Below are 19,695 nucleotides of genomic sequence, written 5' to 3'. Positions count from 1 at the left end.
GGATAGAGGGCAGCGGCCTGTGTAGAGGGATAGAGGGCAGCGGCCTGTGTAGAGGGATAGAGGGCAGCAGCCTGTGTCAGGGGATAGAGGGCAGCGGCCTGTGTCGGGGATAGAGGGCAGCAGCCTGTGTCGGGGATAGAGGGCAGCGGCCTGTGTTGGGGATAGAGAGCAGCGGCCTGTGTCAGGGGATAGAGGGCAGCGGCCTGTGTAGAGGGATAGAGGGCAGCGAACTGTGTCAGAGGATAGAGGGCAGAGGCCTGTGTTGGGGATAGAGGGCAGCGGCCTGAGTCGGGGATAGAGGGCAGCGGCCTGTGAAGAGGGATAGAGCGCAGCGGCCTGTGTAGAGGGATAGAGGGCAGCGGCCTGTGTAGAGGGATAGAGGGCAGCGGCCTGTGTCGGGGATAGAGGGCAGCGGCCTCTGACGGGGAGTAGAGGGCAGCAGCCTGTGTAGAGGGATAGAGGGCAGCGGCCTGTGTCGGGGATAGAGGGCAGCGGCCTCTGACGGGGAGTAGAGGGCAGCAGCCTGTGTAGAGGGATAGAGGGCAGCGGCCTGTGTAGAGGGATAGAGGGCAGACGCCTGTGTCGGGGATAGAGGGCAGCGGCCTCTGACGGGGAGTAGAGGGCAGTGGCCTGTGTAGGGGGATATAGGGCAGCGGCCTGTGTAGAGGGATAGAGGGCAGCGGCCTGTGTCGGGGATAGAGGGCAGCGGCCTGTGTCAGGGAGTAGAAGGCAGGGGACTGTGTCAGGGGATAGAAGGCAGCGGCCTGTGTAGAGCTATAGAGAGCAGCGGCCTGTGCAGAGGGATAGAGGGCAGCAGCCTGTGTCAGGGGATAGAGGGCAGCGGCCTGTGTCGGGGATAGAGGGCAGCGGCCTGTGTTGGGGATAGAGAGCAGCGGCCTGTGTCAGGGGATAGAGGGCAGCGGCCTGTGTAGAGGGATAGAGGGCAGCGGACTGTGTCAGGGGATAGAGGGCAGCGGCCTGTGTAGAGGGATAGAGGGCAGCGGCCTGTGTAGAGGGATAGAGGGCAGCGGACTGTGTCAGGGGATAGAAGGCAGCGGCCTGTGTAGAGGGATAGAGGGCAGCGGCCTGTGTAGAGGGATAGAGGGCAGCGGCCTGTGTCGGGGATAGAGGGCAGCGGCCTGTGTCAGGGAGTAGAAGGCAGGGGACTGTATCAGGGGATAGAGGGCAGCGGCCTGTGTAGAGCTATAGAGAGCAGCGGCCTGTGCAGAGGGATAGAGGGCAGCAGCCTGTGTAGAGGGATAGAGGGCAGCGGCCTGTGCAGAGGGATAGAGCGCAGCGGCCTGTGTAGAGGGATAGAGGGCAGCGGCCTGTGTAGAGGGATAGAGGGCAGCGGCCTGTGTCGGGGATAGAGGGCAGCGGCCTCTGACGGGGAGTAGAGGGCAGCAGCCTGTGTAGAGGGATAGAGGGCAGCGGCCTGTGTCGGGGATAGAGGGCAGCGGCCTCTGACGGGGAGTAGAGGGGAGCAGCCTGTGTAGAGGGATAGAGGGCAGCGGCCTGTGTAGAGGGATAGAGGGCAGACGCCTGTGTCGGGGATAGAGGGCAGCGGCCTCTGACGGGGAGTAGAGGGCAGTGGCCTGTGTAGGGGGATATAGGGCAGCGGCCTGTGTCGGGGATAGAGGGCAGCGGCCTGTGTCAGGGAGTAGAAGGCAGGGGACTGTATCAGGGGATAGAGGGCAGCGGCCTGTGTAGAGCTATAGAGAGCAGCGGCCTGTGCAGAGGGATAGAGGGCAGCAGCCTGTGTAGAGGGATAGAGGGCAGCAGCCTGTGTAGAGGGATAGAGGGCAGCGGCCTGTGTAGAGGGATAGAGGGCAGCGGCCTGTGTAGAGGGATAGAGGGCAGCAGCCTGTGTCAGGGGATAGAGGGCAGCGGCCTGTGTCGGGGATAGAGGGCAGCAGCCTGTGTCGGGGATAGAGGGCAGCGGCCTGTGTTGGGGATAGAGAGCAGCGGCCTGTGTCAGGGGATAGAGGGCAGCGGCCTGTGTAGAGGGATAGAGGGCAGCGAACTGTGTCAGAGGATAGAGGGCAGAGGCCTGTGTTGGGGATAGAGGGCAGCGGCCTGAGTCGGGGATAGAGGGCAGCGGCCTGTGAAGAGGGATAGAGCGCAGCGGCCTGTGTAGAGGGATAGAGGGCAGCGGCCTGTGTAGAGGGATAGAGGGCAGCGGCCTGTGTCGGGGATAGAGGGCAGCGGCCTCTGACGGGGAGTAGAGGGCAGCAGCCTGTGTAGAGGGATAGAGGGCAGCGGCCTGTGTCGGGGATAGAGGGCAGCGGCCTCTGACGGGGAGTAGAGGGCAGCAGCCTGTGTAGAGGGATAGAGGGCAGCGGCCTGTGTAGAGGGATAGAGGGCAGACGCCTGTGTCGGGGATAGAGGGCAGCGGCCTCTGACGGGGAGTAGAGGGCAGTGGCCTGTGTAGGGGGATATAGGGCAGCGGCCTGTGTAGAGGGATAGAGGGCAGCGGCCTGTGTCGGGGATAGAGGGCAGCGGCCTGTGTCAGGGAGTAGAAGGCAGGGGACTGTGTCAGGGGATAGAAGGCAGCGGCCTGTGTAGAGCTATAGAGAGCAGCGGCCTGTGCAGAGGGATAGAGGGCAGCAGCCTGTGTCAGGGGATAGAGGGCAGCGGCCTGTGTCGGGGATAGAGGGCAGCGGCCTGTGTTGGGGATAGAGAGCAGCGGCCTGTGTCAGGGGATAGAGGGCAGCGGCCTGTGTAGAGGGATAGAGGGCAGCGGACTGTGTCAGGGGATAGAGGGCAGCGGCCTGTGTAGAGGGATAGAGGGCAGCGGCCTGTGTAGAGGGATAGAGGGCAGCGGACTGTGTCAGGGGATAGAAGGCAGCGGCCTGTGTAGAGGGATAGAGGGCAGCGGCCTGTGTAGAGGGATAGAGGGCAGCGGCCTGTGTCGGGGATAGAGGGCAGCAGCCTGTGTCGGGGATAGAGGGCAGCAGCCTGTGTCGGGGATAGAGGGCAGCAGCCTGTGTCGGGGATAGAGGGCAGCAGCCTGTGTCGGGGATAGATGGCCGCTGGCTGTCTATCACAAGGGTCACTAAGCGGTAGTCATGGTCATAAACCAACTAGAAACATTTGGAAGAATACTATAAATGAGGCAGCAGTGGTCTTGATGAACCTCTCTTACCATTGAGTTCATCCTTGCACAGAATGACCCGCTGGCACACCTGGTCATGATTGTTTGCAAATTTTCTCATCAGCAACACCGCCGTCTCTATCGAGACATTGCCATGAAATTTTTCTCGAAGGCGGCGGACACTCTTCTCCAGCTGTGGGTACAATATAGGACACACGAGGTTACTACCACCATGGTGTAAGATCATCATTTACCTCTTTTTATTGTGTGTGTGTGTGTGTGCACCATTGTAATGTTCTGGGCGAGATTTTCCTGCAGTCCCACGTAAAAGTACATTGTGGAGTCACTGGGAACCAACTGACAACTGGAAGCAGCGGACTATTTGAAGTCTGCTAAGTTGACTAATGCAGAACTGTTATGATGGCATAACGTTTTTACTGGGAACGGTTCCTTACGGTGAGGTGCCCGGCAGCTGCTTGCATTGTGAGAGTAAACACCCTTGGTTCCAGCACTTGGCGGTGGCAGAGGAGCGTGAGACACTTTCCTGCTTGGCACATGCCAACACTAATAATAGGGAGACGTAATAATAGCCTATAACTAACGCAATCTGTAAGATACCTTAAATCGAACACACCGACGCTGCATGATCTATAGGTGTCTAGTTTAGGAAACCCAATCTTTTGTGGATGCGGCCGAAAGGTTGGCCTACCTGTCGAAAGTAGCACTTGAATTTCTGGTAATAATGAGTTATTACCTACAAACGCCTGCCCTGACGGCCTCCGCTTGTGGACATAGTCCATTTTCAGTGTATTTTTTTTTTTAAAGCCACAAGTGTTTGTTTGTTTTTTTTTTCAAATAAAACTGTTTGAATGAATAACTGTCTTTGTTGCCCCCAACAACCAATCAGAACTCAACATTTCATTTTTCAAACAGCTCTGATAGAATGTTAACTGCCGCCCTGGAATTGTTTCCATAGGCAACGAAGATGGTGTTTATTTTGGATAAATCTACCTCCATATTAGTTGCGTTTTTCCACCTTAAAAATCATATGATTCATACATACATACATCCTCTAAAAAACACCTAAAAACACACAATGAGCAAAAAATGTTTAAAGAAAATAAAAATAAATAAAAACGCCACAAACTGCCTAAAAGAAACCAAAACTACATTGTCCAGAAGATGTAAAATACTCCACTGACCCAAAAAACAACACACAACAGTTAAAGAAAGAAAAAAAACCTGGAGAAGATTTATCGAAACTGCCTAAAATAAAAACCCAGGGTGACCAATCACAGAGAAGCTTTTATCTTACCAGAGCTGAGCTGTAATTGGTTGCTCTGGGTAACAAAGTTTTTCTTGTCATAAATGTGATAACATTTTACAAGAAAGATGCAGTAAGAATGCTATGTGTGAGAAAACCCTCAGGCATTGTCATTGTATGTGGGTGCAGCAAACAACAGAATCAATTGCCTCGGGCGTCAAATTCTTCCGGGACGCAAAATTTCAGGAAAGGGTTAAGGCTAGGGCTAGAATTAGGGCTATGACTTGAGTAATACAATAAGAATTTGAAAAAAAAACGAATAAAAAGTAAAAATAAAGATATTTTAAACATGTATAAAACTTTATGCTGGATTTCAACAAAAAGCAGAAAACGAGAGGACCTAAGGGCAAACTGTGATTACATCAGCATTTTCTTAAAATACAGTACATGTGCTTGGGGGGAATAAATGTTTCAATAATGGACTGGTGGAAAGGACTCAGGTAACCGACCATGGAGTAGACGGCGCAAAATACTTGACTTGTCCCTATTGCAGGGCCTGGCAACCATGCTATGTCACTTCCCTGAGTTAATAGAGGGAAGTCCCCATCCTATTAGAGTTGCTAAAAAAAAGCATACCAGGCACATCCATATATTACATAGACCATTGATTTCAGTAGCAAAAATGTCATACTTCATCCCACCTGTGGGAGTGCTGAAGGGAAACGGAACACTACTGTGAGGCGACCATAGATTACAGCTGATTACGAGTGGTCTAAGGTGGGTCTGTTTTATCAGCAAGCATGTAAAACGGTTATATCTATCCAGTATTTAAAAGGAAAATGGTGGGGAGGAGATGAACCCACAGTGTTTATTCTTGGTGAGGTCAAGCTATTCTTTGTAGTGAGCCAAAATCCCGGATGTTTACATATAGACAAGGACACTGCCAAGGAGGAACCATAACAGTCTACAAGAGACACAAAACAGTCTGATCATCTGAACGACTAGTGTCGTAGAGAGCAAGGCCGAGTATCTCCATACACAGTATATACACATTGCTAGGTACTACTGTATATACAGCTACATAAAGATGTAAAAAAGTGCAAACTAATGCCCACAGCCATATTCTGGTGAGTCCATGTGATGCAATAGCATGCAACAGTTGCATTACCACATATTTTTAATATTGATCTTGGATCATTACATGGGTATATACAAACCTTAATTGTAATATTCCTGGTGGTCTAGGGTAGCAGAGGATTTAAATGTTATTATTGTCTCTATGATCGCCCACTTGATGCCTAGACTTCCTGATACCCCTTTCATCTGCCCCTCATAGGAGGCATCAAAATGTTAAATAATGCTTTAGGTAAGATTTAGGATGATGAATGGATTATTGAAGGTTGTCTAAGATGTGAAGGAGTAAGTTTTTTTTGGTTGTCTCTATGTTCGGTAGTGGTTGAGGAAGGATAGCACTAAAATCCCCCTTGACGCCCAGGATCTTTGATGCCATATCCCTTCTGCTTTTCCTTAACAAATATTGGCACTAATGTTATATAATGCTTTCGGTTAGATTTAGGATGGTGAAGGGGTTAATGAGGTCCTAGTATCTGAAGAGGTTAATGGAAACATCCCTGGTGGTCTAGGGTAGTGAAGGAGTTTGTTTTTTCCATTGTTTCCTTAGTGGCTAGAAGGAATATCTTATAGAGGAAGGTTAATTTTACTAGTGAAGGAATTGTTTCCTTTGTCTCTATAATCAGCAGAAGGTTTAAAGGGGTTGTCCACTACATTGATCTTTAGAAAAAAATCACCAGTCATCAGATTGGCGGGGGACCGAGACCCAGTAATTAAAAAAAAATAGGAGCTTAGTTGCTGGTGATAGCAGCAGCCACTACACAGTACATGGACCCTTGCAGTCCTGATAGCAGAAGATCAGTGGAAGTGCCCTTGCTGCTCTGACATTCATGACCTATCTTAAGCCGCACCAATAATTACATAATGCACTAGGCACAGATTTACGGTAGTGAAGGGGATTTTGCAAACATCACTGGTGGTCTAGAGTAGTGAAGGAGTTATGGCGCATTTAGACAAGCTGCTCTTGTCGGTTTTCAGTGCATGCAAAATTTTCAGGTCATGCAAAAATGCAGGCGATCACCCAGAGAACGAGCAAAACACTTGCTCGTCAAAAACCAGGTCGTTTATGCAAGCATAAAAATCATCCATATCAGGGGCACGACATCCAATGTAAACGCGAATGTGCCGCCAACAACAATGATGCTGTTTGGAGACAGAACAATCGTTTCATCCTCAACGGTTTATGGCGACCGGTGTACACAAGCCGATAGACTTCCATATAGTCAGTTAGCGATCGTTACTGAGCCAACATAGGCCACCTAAATCAGCCATTCGTTTTTACGTGGTCTATGTCATCAGCAAAAGGCTTAAATGGTTAAGGAAGAAAAGTGTTACAAACGCCCTTGACCCCAGAACTGTATGATGCCCCAAACCCTTTACTACCCACCTCCCCCCCATATAAACATTGTGGAAGCCCCAATATAGTACATACAAATTTATGCCAGAATTACAGCGGTTTGCTGATACCACTACAATTGTTGTTTGACATGAAGATATCTCCAGTAAGGATGGCACCAGAGTTGGCACAAGCCATTGTCTTCCTCAAGTTCGTTGCTGACTGTGAAGCTTCAATTACCAAGGCCATGCCAAACTAGAGAGCCCAGTCCGGACAAAATAACCTAGGATTTACCATGAAACTTGGATGTCACTATGAAACCACATAGAGAACATGCAGTTTCCATTCACAGGAACCCACAACGTGATTCAAGCCAATGTCCTGAAGCTACAAGGCAAATTAAAGGTAATTCTGAGCAATCATGTGGCATCCTGGCACGCTGTACACTTAAAATTGGCATGCAAAACACAAACATAATGCCACACAGTGCACATATTGCATCAGCCGGAATTATCCATTCACCATTAATATCGTAAACATCCTGTGCAGAGCTGAATTCTGGAGAAACAGGTGACCCAGGACCGGTGCCCAACAAAGGACACTGTAGGAACTCCTGCAACACCAACATACCATGCAAATCCTTGAGGCATTGGGTTATAGACAATATTCCCGGAATGGAGACCAATCACCTGAGCCTACATTAGGACTAAGACAGTACCCCAGGATGCCATGTGATGTTCTACCATCTATCACCCCGTGCATCGCCATACATAACTGATAAGATTTTGGCCTTTGGGCAGTCAACTATCCACCAACTATTGAGCATCTAAATAATGTAAAGAGCATGGACAAGATCATGGGTTCTTTGTTCCTTCCTCCAAGTTGGCATGAATTATGTTGTCATGAACTTTCTTAAAATCAGAACTTCTCTTTAAAAATGTGAGCAGCTAAGTCCATGATTCATTCAAATCAGCTGACAGAAGACAAGTGTGGTAAACTCTCTTCATAAAAACTTCTCAAGAAGACCACCATCAACGAGAAGAACCACTTTTCATATGAGTTTTGGGTGGTCATCTGAAAGTGTGCCCACACACAATAGAAGAAAATTTTGTGAGGACCATGAGTATTAAATGTGTATGGGGTGTTAGATGTTGGGGTAAAGAAGTATCATGTCAATGTTCAAAGCTTCCAGGCAATAAGTCACTGCCAGAGGTTGGAAAGAACATATTTTGGCCAAACTATCGAAAGTGTGTAAGCATCTAAAGAGGTATCACTGTAGAAGAGTTCATGCATCAACATGGTCCAGGACCATGATGTAGTGTATAGAAATTACTACCTAAAGTAGCCCACGCGCTGGTGGTTTTGGAGCTACATAAGACGTCAAAATGGCAGCTGCGTGTAACTAGAATTCTAAAGTCTAAACCGGACTTTGAGCAGAGCAATACCGCTACCACTTGGCATTTGTCACCATGATTCTTTCAAATATGTCTCCATTGATGCTACTTTCAAGCTAGTAGGATCAAGGTCTCTAGCCTAGAACACATGCCAACATTCATATATACTCAGTCGCCACCTTACAATTGTCTTATATGCCAGCTTTGGTCTAAGACTATGTTTCTTACTTAGTTGGAGCTCATTGGGTCTTCACAGAAGATTCAGTATCATCCGATCACGTGGGAAAGAGACATAACTGCTGAAGTCAATGCCACGACTGTGCTCTCCTGCCCTGCGGAGACCTTAGATGTGCGCAGGTGTCTTTGTATTTCCACTTGATGAAGTATCAGACTAACATTGGGTATGGTAAATATCAAGATCATGTAAGAAGAACTTTCATGATCCTTTAAAAGAGATGACAATAGCTCTTATAATATCTTAGGATTAGATAGGATTTCACTCTCCTCGGCTTGTTCTCCTTATACTACGTCACTTCACTTCTTCGGTTACACAACAAGGCTCAATCTGCTCAATCCCAGTAAGCTTGCCTTTCCTAGAAAGCTGCAACACCAATTCAGGGTGGGCTCCAACAAGCAAATGAATAGTGCAAGTTCCCGAATTAAGGAAATTCCATAACCAACACCATTTTTGATGGAGGCAATGCTATTTATCCATTTTCAATTTTTCTTAAGGTCTAATTTGGTGGCTGTACCTATTCTGCATTTATCTGGGATTTATCTGGGATATGGTCTAGGTCTGTGTTTATCTGGGATCTGGTCAGGGGTTTGCATTTAACAGGAATTTGGTCTGGGGTCTGCACTTTTCTGGGATCTAGTCTGAGGTTCGTCTTATTCTTGGATTTGATCAGGGGTCTGTATTAATTTTTGATTTGTTCTGGGGTCTGTATTTATCTGGGATCTAATCTTGGGTCGGTATTTATGTGGCATCTGATATTGGGTCTGTATTTATCTTGGATCCATGTTTATCTGGAATCTGATCTAAGGTTTGCATTCATCTAGGATCTGGTCTGGGGATTTGTACTTATCTGGGAACTGGTCTTTGGTCTGTGTTTATCTGGGATCTGGTGGGGTTTGAATTTATGTAGGATCTGGTCTGGGGGTCTGTATTTATTTAGGGTATGGTCTGGGATTTTTATTTTATGTGGGCCATGGTCTAGGGTCTGTATTCAACTGGGATCTGGCCTGATGTCTGTATTCATCAGTGATCTGAGGTCGGCATTTATCTGGGCTCTTGACTAGTGTCTGTATTTATTTGGGATCTGGTCTGGGGTTTGCATTTATCTAGGATCTGGTATGGGATTTATCTAGGATCTGGTATATATTTATCTGGGATTTGATCTGGAGTCTATTTATCTGGGATCTAGTCTGGTGTTTGTGTTTACCTGGCATCTCGTCTTATCTTGTGTTTTTATTATGGGGAAAATTTTTTGGGAGGGAAACCAGGGTTCTAATCGTACTCTAAGATTTATATAAATAAACTGTGGACTGTATTTATTTTGGGTTTTGAAGATAATTTCAGGGGGTATGAACTTGTTTTGGAGTCTGGTATCTGTATTTACCCCAAAGTTTTGCCTGGAGGTTTGAATTTATTTAGGGGTCTGAATCTGAATTCACCTTGGAGTCTAATGGGGGTGTGTTAAGGGCTAAAAAGGGAGCATATACTACAAATTCACCATAGATCACAGTCTCCCTGAAGTACTAACTGAGAGGCAGGTCCAGCATGATGAGTGTGAGTCTATGTGTGTATGGGACAACATCTGCAAGGAGTTTGTATGTTGTCCCCGTGTTTCCGTGGGTTTCCTCCGGGTTCTCCGGTTTCCTCCCACACTCCAAAGACATACTGATAGGGAATCTAGATTGTGAGCCCCAATGGGGACAGTGATAATGTCTGTAAGGCGCTGTGGAATTAATGGCGCTATATAAGTGAGTAAAATAAATAAATAAAATAAATATGGGAAAAAGAAACATATATAAGTGACCCAAAAGTAAGTTAATCTTCGACTGACCCTGTGAGTGTTAGTGACTTTATGCCTTCATCCCTGACTACACACCTATCCCTGACTATGCTCCAACCCCTGACTACACACCTATCCCTGACTATGCACCAGCCCCTGAATACACACCTGTACCTGACTACGCACCAGCCCCTGACTAAGCATCAGTCCCTAACAATGCACCAGCCCCTGACTACGCATCAGTCCCTGACTATGCACCAGCCCCTGACTATGCACCAGCCCCTGACTACGCGTCCCTGAGCACACCAACCCCTGACTATGCACCAGTCCGACTACGCACCTGTCCCTGAATGCACCAGCCCCTGACTATGCACCAGCCCCTGACTACGCACCTGTCCATAACCGCACCAGCCCGACTATGCATCAGCCACTGACTACGCATCAGTCCCTGACTATGCACCAGCCCCTGACTACGCGTCCCTGAGCACACCAACCCGACTATGCACCAGCCCGACTACGCATCTGTCCCTGAAAGCACCAGCCCCCGACTATGCACCAGCCCCTGACTATGCACCAGCCCCTGACTACGCACCAGCCCCTGACCACGCACCTGTCCTTGACTATGTACCAGTCCAAGACTATACATTAACCCCTGACTACACACCAGTCCATGACTATGCACCCGTCCCGGACTAAACGCCCACCCCTGACTACGCACATGTCCCTGACTACACACATGTCCCTGACTATTCACCAGTCCCTGATAGTCCCTGACTACACACCCGTCCCGGACTACGCACCAGTCCATAACTATGCACCCGTCCCGGACTACACGCCCACCACTGACTAAACGCCTGTCTATGACTAAGCACCTGTCCCTGACTACACACCTGTCCCTGACTAAACACCTGCCCCTAACTACGCACCAGACCCTGACTACGCCCCCGTCCCTGACTACACACCAGTCTCTTACTACACACCAGATCCTGACTACACACCAGTCCCTGACTACACACCAGTCCCTGACTATGCACCAGACCCTGACTACGCCCCCGTCCCTGACTACGCCCCCATCCCTGACTACACACCAGTCCCTGACTACACATCAGACCCTGACTACACACCAGACCCTGACCACACCTGTCCCTGACTACATACCAGCCCCTGACTACGCACCAGCCCCTGACTATGCACCAGCCCCTGACTACCCACCAGCCCGACAACACACCAGCCCCTGACTACGCACCAGACCATGACTACGCACTATCCCCTGACTACACCCCATCCCCTGACTACGCACCTGTCCCTGACTACACACCTGTCCCTGACTACACACCAGCTCCTGACTACGCACCATTCCCAGGCTACGCACCAGACCCTGACTATGCTCCATCCCATTAGTACGCACCATCCCCTGACTACGCACCAGCCTCTGACTACGCACCAGCCTCTGACTACGCACCATCCCCTGACTACGCACCAGCCTCTGACTACGCACCATCCCCTGACTACGCACCAGTCTCTGACCACGCACCATCCCCTGACTACGCACCATCCCCTGACTACGCACCTGTCCCTGACTACGCACCTGTCCCTGACTACGCACCATCCCCTGACTACGCACCATCCCCTGACTACGCACCAGCCAGTCTACACACCTGTCCCTGACTACACACCAGCTTCTGAATACGCATCCTCCCCTAACTACGCACAAGCCCATCTACACACCTGTCCTGACTACGCAGCAGCCTCTGACTACGCACCATCCCCCGACTACGCAGCAGCCTCTGACTAAGCACCATCCCCTGACTACGGATCAGCCCGTATACACACCTGCACCATCCCGACTACGCACCAGCCCCTAACTACACACCAGCCTCTAACTACAAACCAGCCTCTGACTACACACCTGTCCCTGACTAAGCACCAACCTCTTACTACGCACCAGCCTCTGACTACGCACCAGCCCCTGACTATGCACCAGCCCCTGACTACACACCTGTCCCTGACTACGCACCAGCCTCTGACTATGCACCAGCCTCTGACTACACACCATCCCCCGACTACACACCAGTCCGTCTACACACCTGTCCCTGACTACACACCAGCTTCTGACTACGTACCATCCCCTGACTACGCACAAGCCCGTCTACACACCTGTCCCTGACTATGCACCAGCCTCTGACTACGCACCAGCCTCTGACTATGCACCATCTCCTGACTACACACCATCTCCTGACTACGCACCATCCCCTGACTACGCACCAGCCTCTGACTAAGCACCATCCCCTGACTACGGATCAGCCCGTCTACACACCTGTCACTGACTACGCACCAGCCTCTGACTACGCACCATCCCCCGACTAAGCACCATCCCCTGACTACGGATCAGCCCGTATACACACCTGCACCATCCCGACTATGCACCAGCCCCTAACTACACACCAGCCTCTGACTACACACCTGTCCCTGACTAAGCACCAACCTCTTACTACGCACCAGCCTCTGACTACGCACCAGCCCCTGACTATGCACCAGCCCCTGACTATGCACCAGCCTCTGACTACACACCTGTCCCTGACTACGCACCAGCCTCTGACTACGCACCAGCCTCTGACTACGCACCATCCCCCGACTACACACCAGTCCGTCTACACACCTGTCCCTGACTACACACCAGCTTCTGACTACGCACCATCCCCTGACTACGCACAAGCCCGTCTACACACCTGTCCCTGACTACGCAACAGCCTCTGACTACGCACCAGCCTCTGACTACGCACCAGCCTCTGACTATGCACCATCTCCTGACTACACACCATCTCCTGACTACGCACCAGCCTCTGACTACGCACCATCCCCTGACTACGCACCAGCCTCTGACTAAGCACCATCCCCTGACTACGGATCAGCCCGTCTACACACCTGTCCCTGACTACGCACCAGCCCCTGACTATGCACCATCCCCTGACTACACACCAGCCTCTGACTAAGCACCATCCCCTGACTACGGATCAGCCCGTCTACACACCTGTCCCTGACTAAACACCAGCCCGACTACGCACCAGCCCTTGACTACGCACCAGCCCCTGACTACGCACCAGCCTCTGACTACACACCTGTCCCTGACTACGCACCAACCTCTGACTACGCACCAGCCTCTGACTACGCACCAGCCCCTGACTACGCACCAGCCCCTAACTACACACCAGCCCCTAACTACACACCAGCCTCTGACTACACACCTGTCCCTGACTAAGCACCAGCCTCTGACTACGTACCAGCCTCTGACTATGCACCATCCCCTGACTACGCATCAGCCCGTCTACACACCTGTTCCTGACTACGCACCAGCCTCTAAATACGCACCATCCCATGACTACGCACCAGCCCCTGACTACGCATCTTCCCCTAAGCACCAGCCTCTGACTACGCACCGGCCTCTGACTACGCACCATCCCCTGATTACGGATCAGCCCATCTACACACCTGTCCCTGACTACACACCAGCCCCTGACTACACACCAGCCCCTGACTACGCACCAGCCCCTGACTACGCACCAGCCCCTGACTACGCACCAGCCCCTGACTACGCACCAGCCTCTGACTACACACCTGTCCCTGACTACTCACCAGCCTTTGACTTCACATCAGCCTCTGACTATGCACCAGCCCCTGACTATGCACCAGCCTCTGACTATGCACCAGCCCCTGACTATGCACCAGCCTCTGACTATGCACCAGCCCCTGACTATGCACCAGCCTCTGACTACACACCTGTCCCTGGCTACACACCAGCCCCTGACTATGCACCAGCCTCTGACTATGCACCAGCCCCTGACTATGCACCAGCCCCTGACTATGCACCAGCCCCTGACTATGCACCAGCCTCTGACTATGCACCAGCCTCTGACTACACACCTGTCCCTGGCTATGCACCAGCCCCTGACTATGCACCAGCCTCTGACTACACACCTGTCCCTGGCTACACACCAGCCCCTGACTATGCACCAGCCTCTGACTATGCACCAGCCCCTGACTATGCACCAGCCCCTGACTATGCACCAGCCCCTGACTATGCACCAGCCCCTGACTATGCACCAGCCTCTGACTATGCACCAGCCTCTGACTACACACCTGTCCCTGGCTATGCACCAGCCCCTGACTATGCACCAGCCTCTGACTACACACCTGTCCCTGGCTACACACCAGCCCCTAACCACACACCCGTCCCTGACTATGCGCTGAAGCCTTAGATGAGAAAATCACTCGACAAAAGGCACATTTTTCCCATGATACGGCCCTTTTCCTCAGATCTTACCCTTTGAAATAGAGCAACCTGAGGTGAAACAATTAGATTTTGTACTTTAGGAGGAGAATTTTATTCTACAGCCCATGAATACGATTTATGTACAACTAATTCACTTCTGTTTGCTTCTGACATAGAAATGTACCCCAAGGTGTAAATATTAGGGGAGAAGGGGGCAACTTTTCACTTTTCACCTCATACATCAAAAAGGTAGATGTCTCGTGTCAGCATCACGAAAACTGACCAACCCAGGGTAACGCGCTGCCATAGACGAGTCCGATGCCGAATGATAAACCTACTTCCTTCAAAATAAATCATTTTATGTGACACAGCATCGAAAATTACCACTGGGACCTCAACCAACCCTCAAATAAATTAGCGGGACTCCCCCTTTTATCAAAACACACCACCATTTTCTATTCCTGAATATAGTCTGAAGTGCGCAGCCCCTGCATTGGCGGTGTACCGGCTCAATATAAATGTATGGGTTTGTACATTGCTCTGAGAGAAGTGTCCTGACCCAAAGAGTTCCTATGGAGCCCGTACATAGCTCGGAGAGTGCGTGCCTACAAATGTGTGGGCATCTCAGGACCCCCATTGATCAGTAGCACATTATAGCCCCTTTAATACTGTATAGAAAATGTAATTATCCTTTCAGCAGCAAGTAAAGACGACCTTTCCCGAGGCCTAAAGTGGGCACGGACCCTCTGGGGCGTGCCTTTAGGCTGCTCTGCATAACTACCCTTTAAGCCACACCCCTTTGTAAAAGACCATAAAAATTAACACTAAATCATACATGTCAAACTCTGGCCCACAGAGTGGTTATATTTGGCATGCGACACCAGAACCGCCACCCCTATGTGGGGCCCATTATACTGTATGGAGGACTATGAGGGGCCATTATACTGTATGGAGGACTATGTGGGGCCCATTATACTGTATGGAGGACTATGAGGGGCCATTATACTGTATGGAGGACTATGTGGGGCCCATTATACTGTATGGAGGACTATGTGGACCCATTATACTGTATGGAGGACTATGAGGGGCCATTATACTGTATGGAGGACTATGTGGGGCCCATTATACTGTATGGAGGACTATGAGGGGCCATTATACTGTATGGAGGACTATGTGGGGCCCATTATACTGTATGGAGGACTATGTGGACCCATTATACTGTATGGAGGACTATGAGGGGCCATTATACTGCATGGAGGACTATGTGGTGCCCATTATTCTGTATGGAGGACTATGTGGGGCCCATTATTCTGTATGCAGGACTATGTGCGGCTGATTATTCTGTATGGAGGACTATGTGGAGCCATTATACTGTATGGAGGACCATGTGGGGCCCATTATTCTGTATGGAGGATTATGTGGGACCCATTATTCTATATGGAGGACTATGTGGGGCCCATTATTCTGTATGGAGGACTATGTGGGGCCCATTATACTATATGGAGGACTATATGGGGCCCATTATACTGTATGGAGGACGATGTGGGGCCCATTATTCTGTATGGAGGACTATGTGGGGCCCATTATTCTGTATGGATGAGTATATGGCGCCCATTATACTGTATTGAGAACTATGTGGGGCCCATTATTCTGTATGGAGGATTATGTGGGGCCATTATACTGTATGGAGGACTATGTGGGGCCCATTATACTATATGGAGGACTATATGGGGCCCATTATACTGTATGGAGGACGATGTGGGGCCCATTATTCTGTATGGAGGACTATGTGGGGCCCATTATTCTGTATGGAGGAGTATATGGGGCCCATTATACTGTATTGAGAACTATGTGGGGCCCATTATTCTGTGTGGAGGATTATGTGGGGCCATTATACTGTATGGAGGACTATGTGGGGCCCATTATACTATATGGAGGACTATATGGGGCCCATTATACTGTATGGAGGACGATGTGGGGCCCATTATTCTGTATGGAGGACTATGTGGGGCCCATTATTCTGTATGGAGGACTATGTTGGGCCTATTATTCTGTATGGAGGACTATGTAGGGCCCATTATACTATATGGAGGACTATGTGCGACCCATTATTCTGTAGGGAGGACTATGTGGGGCCATTATTCTGTATGGAGGACTGTGTGGTGCCCATTATTCTGTATGGAGGACTATGTGGGGCCCATTATTCTGTATGGAGGACTATGTGGGGCCCCTTATTCTGTATGGAGGACTATGTGGACCCATTATTCTGTATAGAGGACTATGTGGGGCCCATTATTTTGTATGGAGGACTATGTGGGGCTCCTTATTCTGTATGGAGGACTATGTGGACCCATTAATCTGTATAGAGGACTATGTGGGGCCCATTATTCTGTATGGAGGACTATGTGGGGCCCATTATTCTGTATGGAGGACTATGTGGGGCTATTATTCAGTATGGAGGACTATGTGGTCCTCATTATACTGTATGGAGGACTATGTGGGGCCCATTATTCTGTATGGAGGATTATGTGGGACCCATTATTCTGTATGGAGGACTATGTGGGGCCCATTATACTGTATGGAGGACTATGTGGGGCCATTATACTGTATACTGGTTGGCCCACGACTTTGTCCAGGTTTTTTATTTTGGCCCTCTGTGTGTTTGAATTTGACATCCCTGCCCTAAATAAAAAGGTCCATATCTCTGCAACTGTATGGCAGATTTAAAAAAATAAAAAAAAAATGAATATTCAGGGGAGAAGCGGGACTAAAATAAGAGCAAAAAGTGGTCACTTTTGACCTGGTGATGGGTCCACCTTTAAAGATGATTTGTTGTAAGCGGAAAAAATTGGTGTGAGTAAGGGTCCAAGCGAGTTTGACCAGAAAAAAAATTGTGATGTAGAGGACTGGGTCAGAACATCTACAAAAAAGGCAGCTTGTGTAGGGTGTTAGTGGTTTGTATCTACCAAAAGTGGGTCAATCATAAGAGTATGTTCACATTGGAGTTATTTTTTATGTGGGTTTTGAAGCGATTTCTACATCAAAATCCATCTGAAAAACTCCACTTAAACAACCGGAGACCGACCTCGTGGTGTCCAGCTACAGTGAGCCGGTTATACTACACACACACTGAAGGACATTATATAGGGCACAAGGAAAAGGAGAAGACCACAATGCACCAGACAATATAAGGCTGTGTGCCCACGATGCGTTTTTTTAGCGTTTCCGCAGCGGCAATTCTGCTGCAGAAACGCTTAAAAAATGCTTGGTAATACGTGCCCCATGTTCCCCAATGCTTTCCGCTGCGGATTATCATTGCGGAAAAATCCGCAGCACTACCAATTATTTTGCGGAATCGCGGCGTTTTCGCCGCCATTGACTTGCATTGAATCGCTTAATATCCGCATAACTACATGTGCACATGCGGATTCCATGCGGTTCAATGTGCGGATGGTACCCGGGTGTGGAGGAGAGGAGACTCTCATCCAGACCCAGGTACCATAGTTCCTGTAAAAAAAAAAAGAATAAAATAAACAATATACATTATACTTACCTTCTGATGGCCCCCGGTCTCCTCAGCGATCCGTCCTGGCTCGTCGGCAGCTCGCGGTGGTCTAAAAGGACCTGCCATGACGTCATTTAGTCATGTGACAGGTCATGCGACGCGTGACCTGTCACATGACTAAATGACGTCATGGCAGGTCCTTTTAGACCACCGCGAGCTGCCGGCGGTCGCGTGACCTGTCACATGACTAAATGACGTCATGGCAGGTCCTTTTAGACCACCGCGAGCTGCCGGCGAGCCAGGACGGATCGGATAAGGACACCGGGGCCACCAAAAGGTAAGAATATATTTATTTTTTACCATTCTTTCGGTCACACTATATAAATCCATGCCGGTTGCATGGATTTATATAGTGTGACCAAGATGACAAGCACTTTCCAAGTGATGCTAAAATCGCTTGGAAAGCGCTTGACAACCTGCACGCGGAAATGCAAGTGAAAAACGCTTCACATCCGCATGTCCCTGGCAGGAAAAACGCATGTACAATCCGCATGTACAATCCACATGTACAATCCGCATGTACAATCCGCATGTACAGTCCGCATGTACAATACGCATGTACAATCCGCATGTACAATCCGCATGTACAATCCGCATGCGTTTTTTCTGCCAGGGAGATGCAGAAACACTCAAAAAAAATCCGGAGCATTTCTGCATCGTGGGCACATAGCCTAAATGTAAAATACAGAACATAAAACAAGATCCAGAACACAGAGCACAAAATGCCGGGCACAGAACCAGAAATCCAGAGCAGAAAGCACAGAATGCAGAGTATGGAGCACAGCTCCGAGGACAGGACAGAGAGCGAGGAGCACAAAACACAACGTACAGAATAAACAAGACAGAAAACAGGGCAAAGGGTGCTGGGTACAGAGCAAAATATAGACCATAGATCACAAACACACCGCACAAGAAGGAAGAGCACACAGCACAGAAGAAGCAAAAAAATGCTACAGAGAATGTAAAACATAACGGAGAGAAGGGCAGAATAAAGCACACAGCACAGCACAGAACACAGCACAGAACACAGCACAGCACGGAACACAGCACAGAACACAGCACAGCACAGAACACAGCACAGAACACAGCACAGCACGGAACACAGCACAGAACACAGCACAGAACACAGCACAGCACGGAACACAGCACAGAACACAGCACAGAACACAGCACGGAACACAGCACGGAACACAGCACGGAACACAGCACAGAACACAGCACAGCACGGAACACAGCACAGCACAGAACACAGCACAGCACGGAACACAGCACAGAACACAGCACAGAACACAGCACGGAACACAGCACGGAACACAGCACGGAACACAGCACAGAACACAGCACGGAACAGAACACAGCACAGCACGGAACACAGCACAGAACACAGCACAGCACAGCACGGAACACAGCACAGAACACAGCACGGAACACAGCACGGAACACAGCACGGAACACAGCACAGAACACAGCACGGAACACAGCACAGAACATAGCACGGAACAGAACACAGCACGGAACACAGCACGGAATACAGCACAGAACACAGCACGGAACACAGCACAGAACACAGCACGGAACACAGCACGGAACACAGCACAGAACACAGCACGGAACACAGCACGGAAC

The 19,695-nt window shown here is 49.6% G+C and overlaps 1 protein-coding gene across 1 annotated transcript in view; it reads right to left on the bottom strand.

The window, feature by feature from the left end:
* Window positions 1–19,695, bottom strand: part of SHFL (shiftless antiviral inhibitor of ribosomal frameshifting) — a 43,463-nt gene that overhangs the window by 20,328 nt on the left and 3,440 nt on the right. The window contains exon 2 of the mRNA XM_073654129.1: window positions 3,146–3,287. Within this exon, the coding sequence (XP_073510230.1) occupies window positions 3,146–3,287 (142 nt within the window). The remainder of the gene's footprint in view (window positions 1–3,145; window positions 3,288–19,695) is intronic.

Source organism: Phyllobates terribilis, unplaced genomic scaffold, assembly GCF_046119375.1.
Source record: "Phyllobates terribilis strain yellow unplaced genomic scaffold, ASM4611937v1 Scaffold_11__3_contigs__length_659146591, whole genome shotgun sequence".
Lineage (NCBI taxonomy): Eukaryota > Metazoa > Chordata > Amphibia > Anura > Dendrobatidae > Phyllobates > Phyllobates terribilis.
Note: the sequence above shows the minus strand (reverse complement) of the source record. Positions and strands in the feature narration are given on the sequence as shown.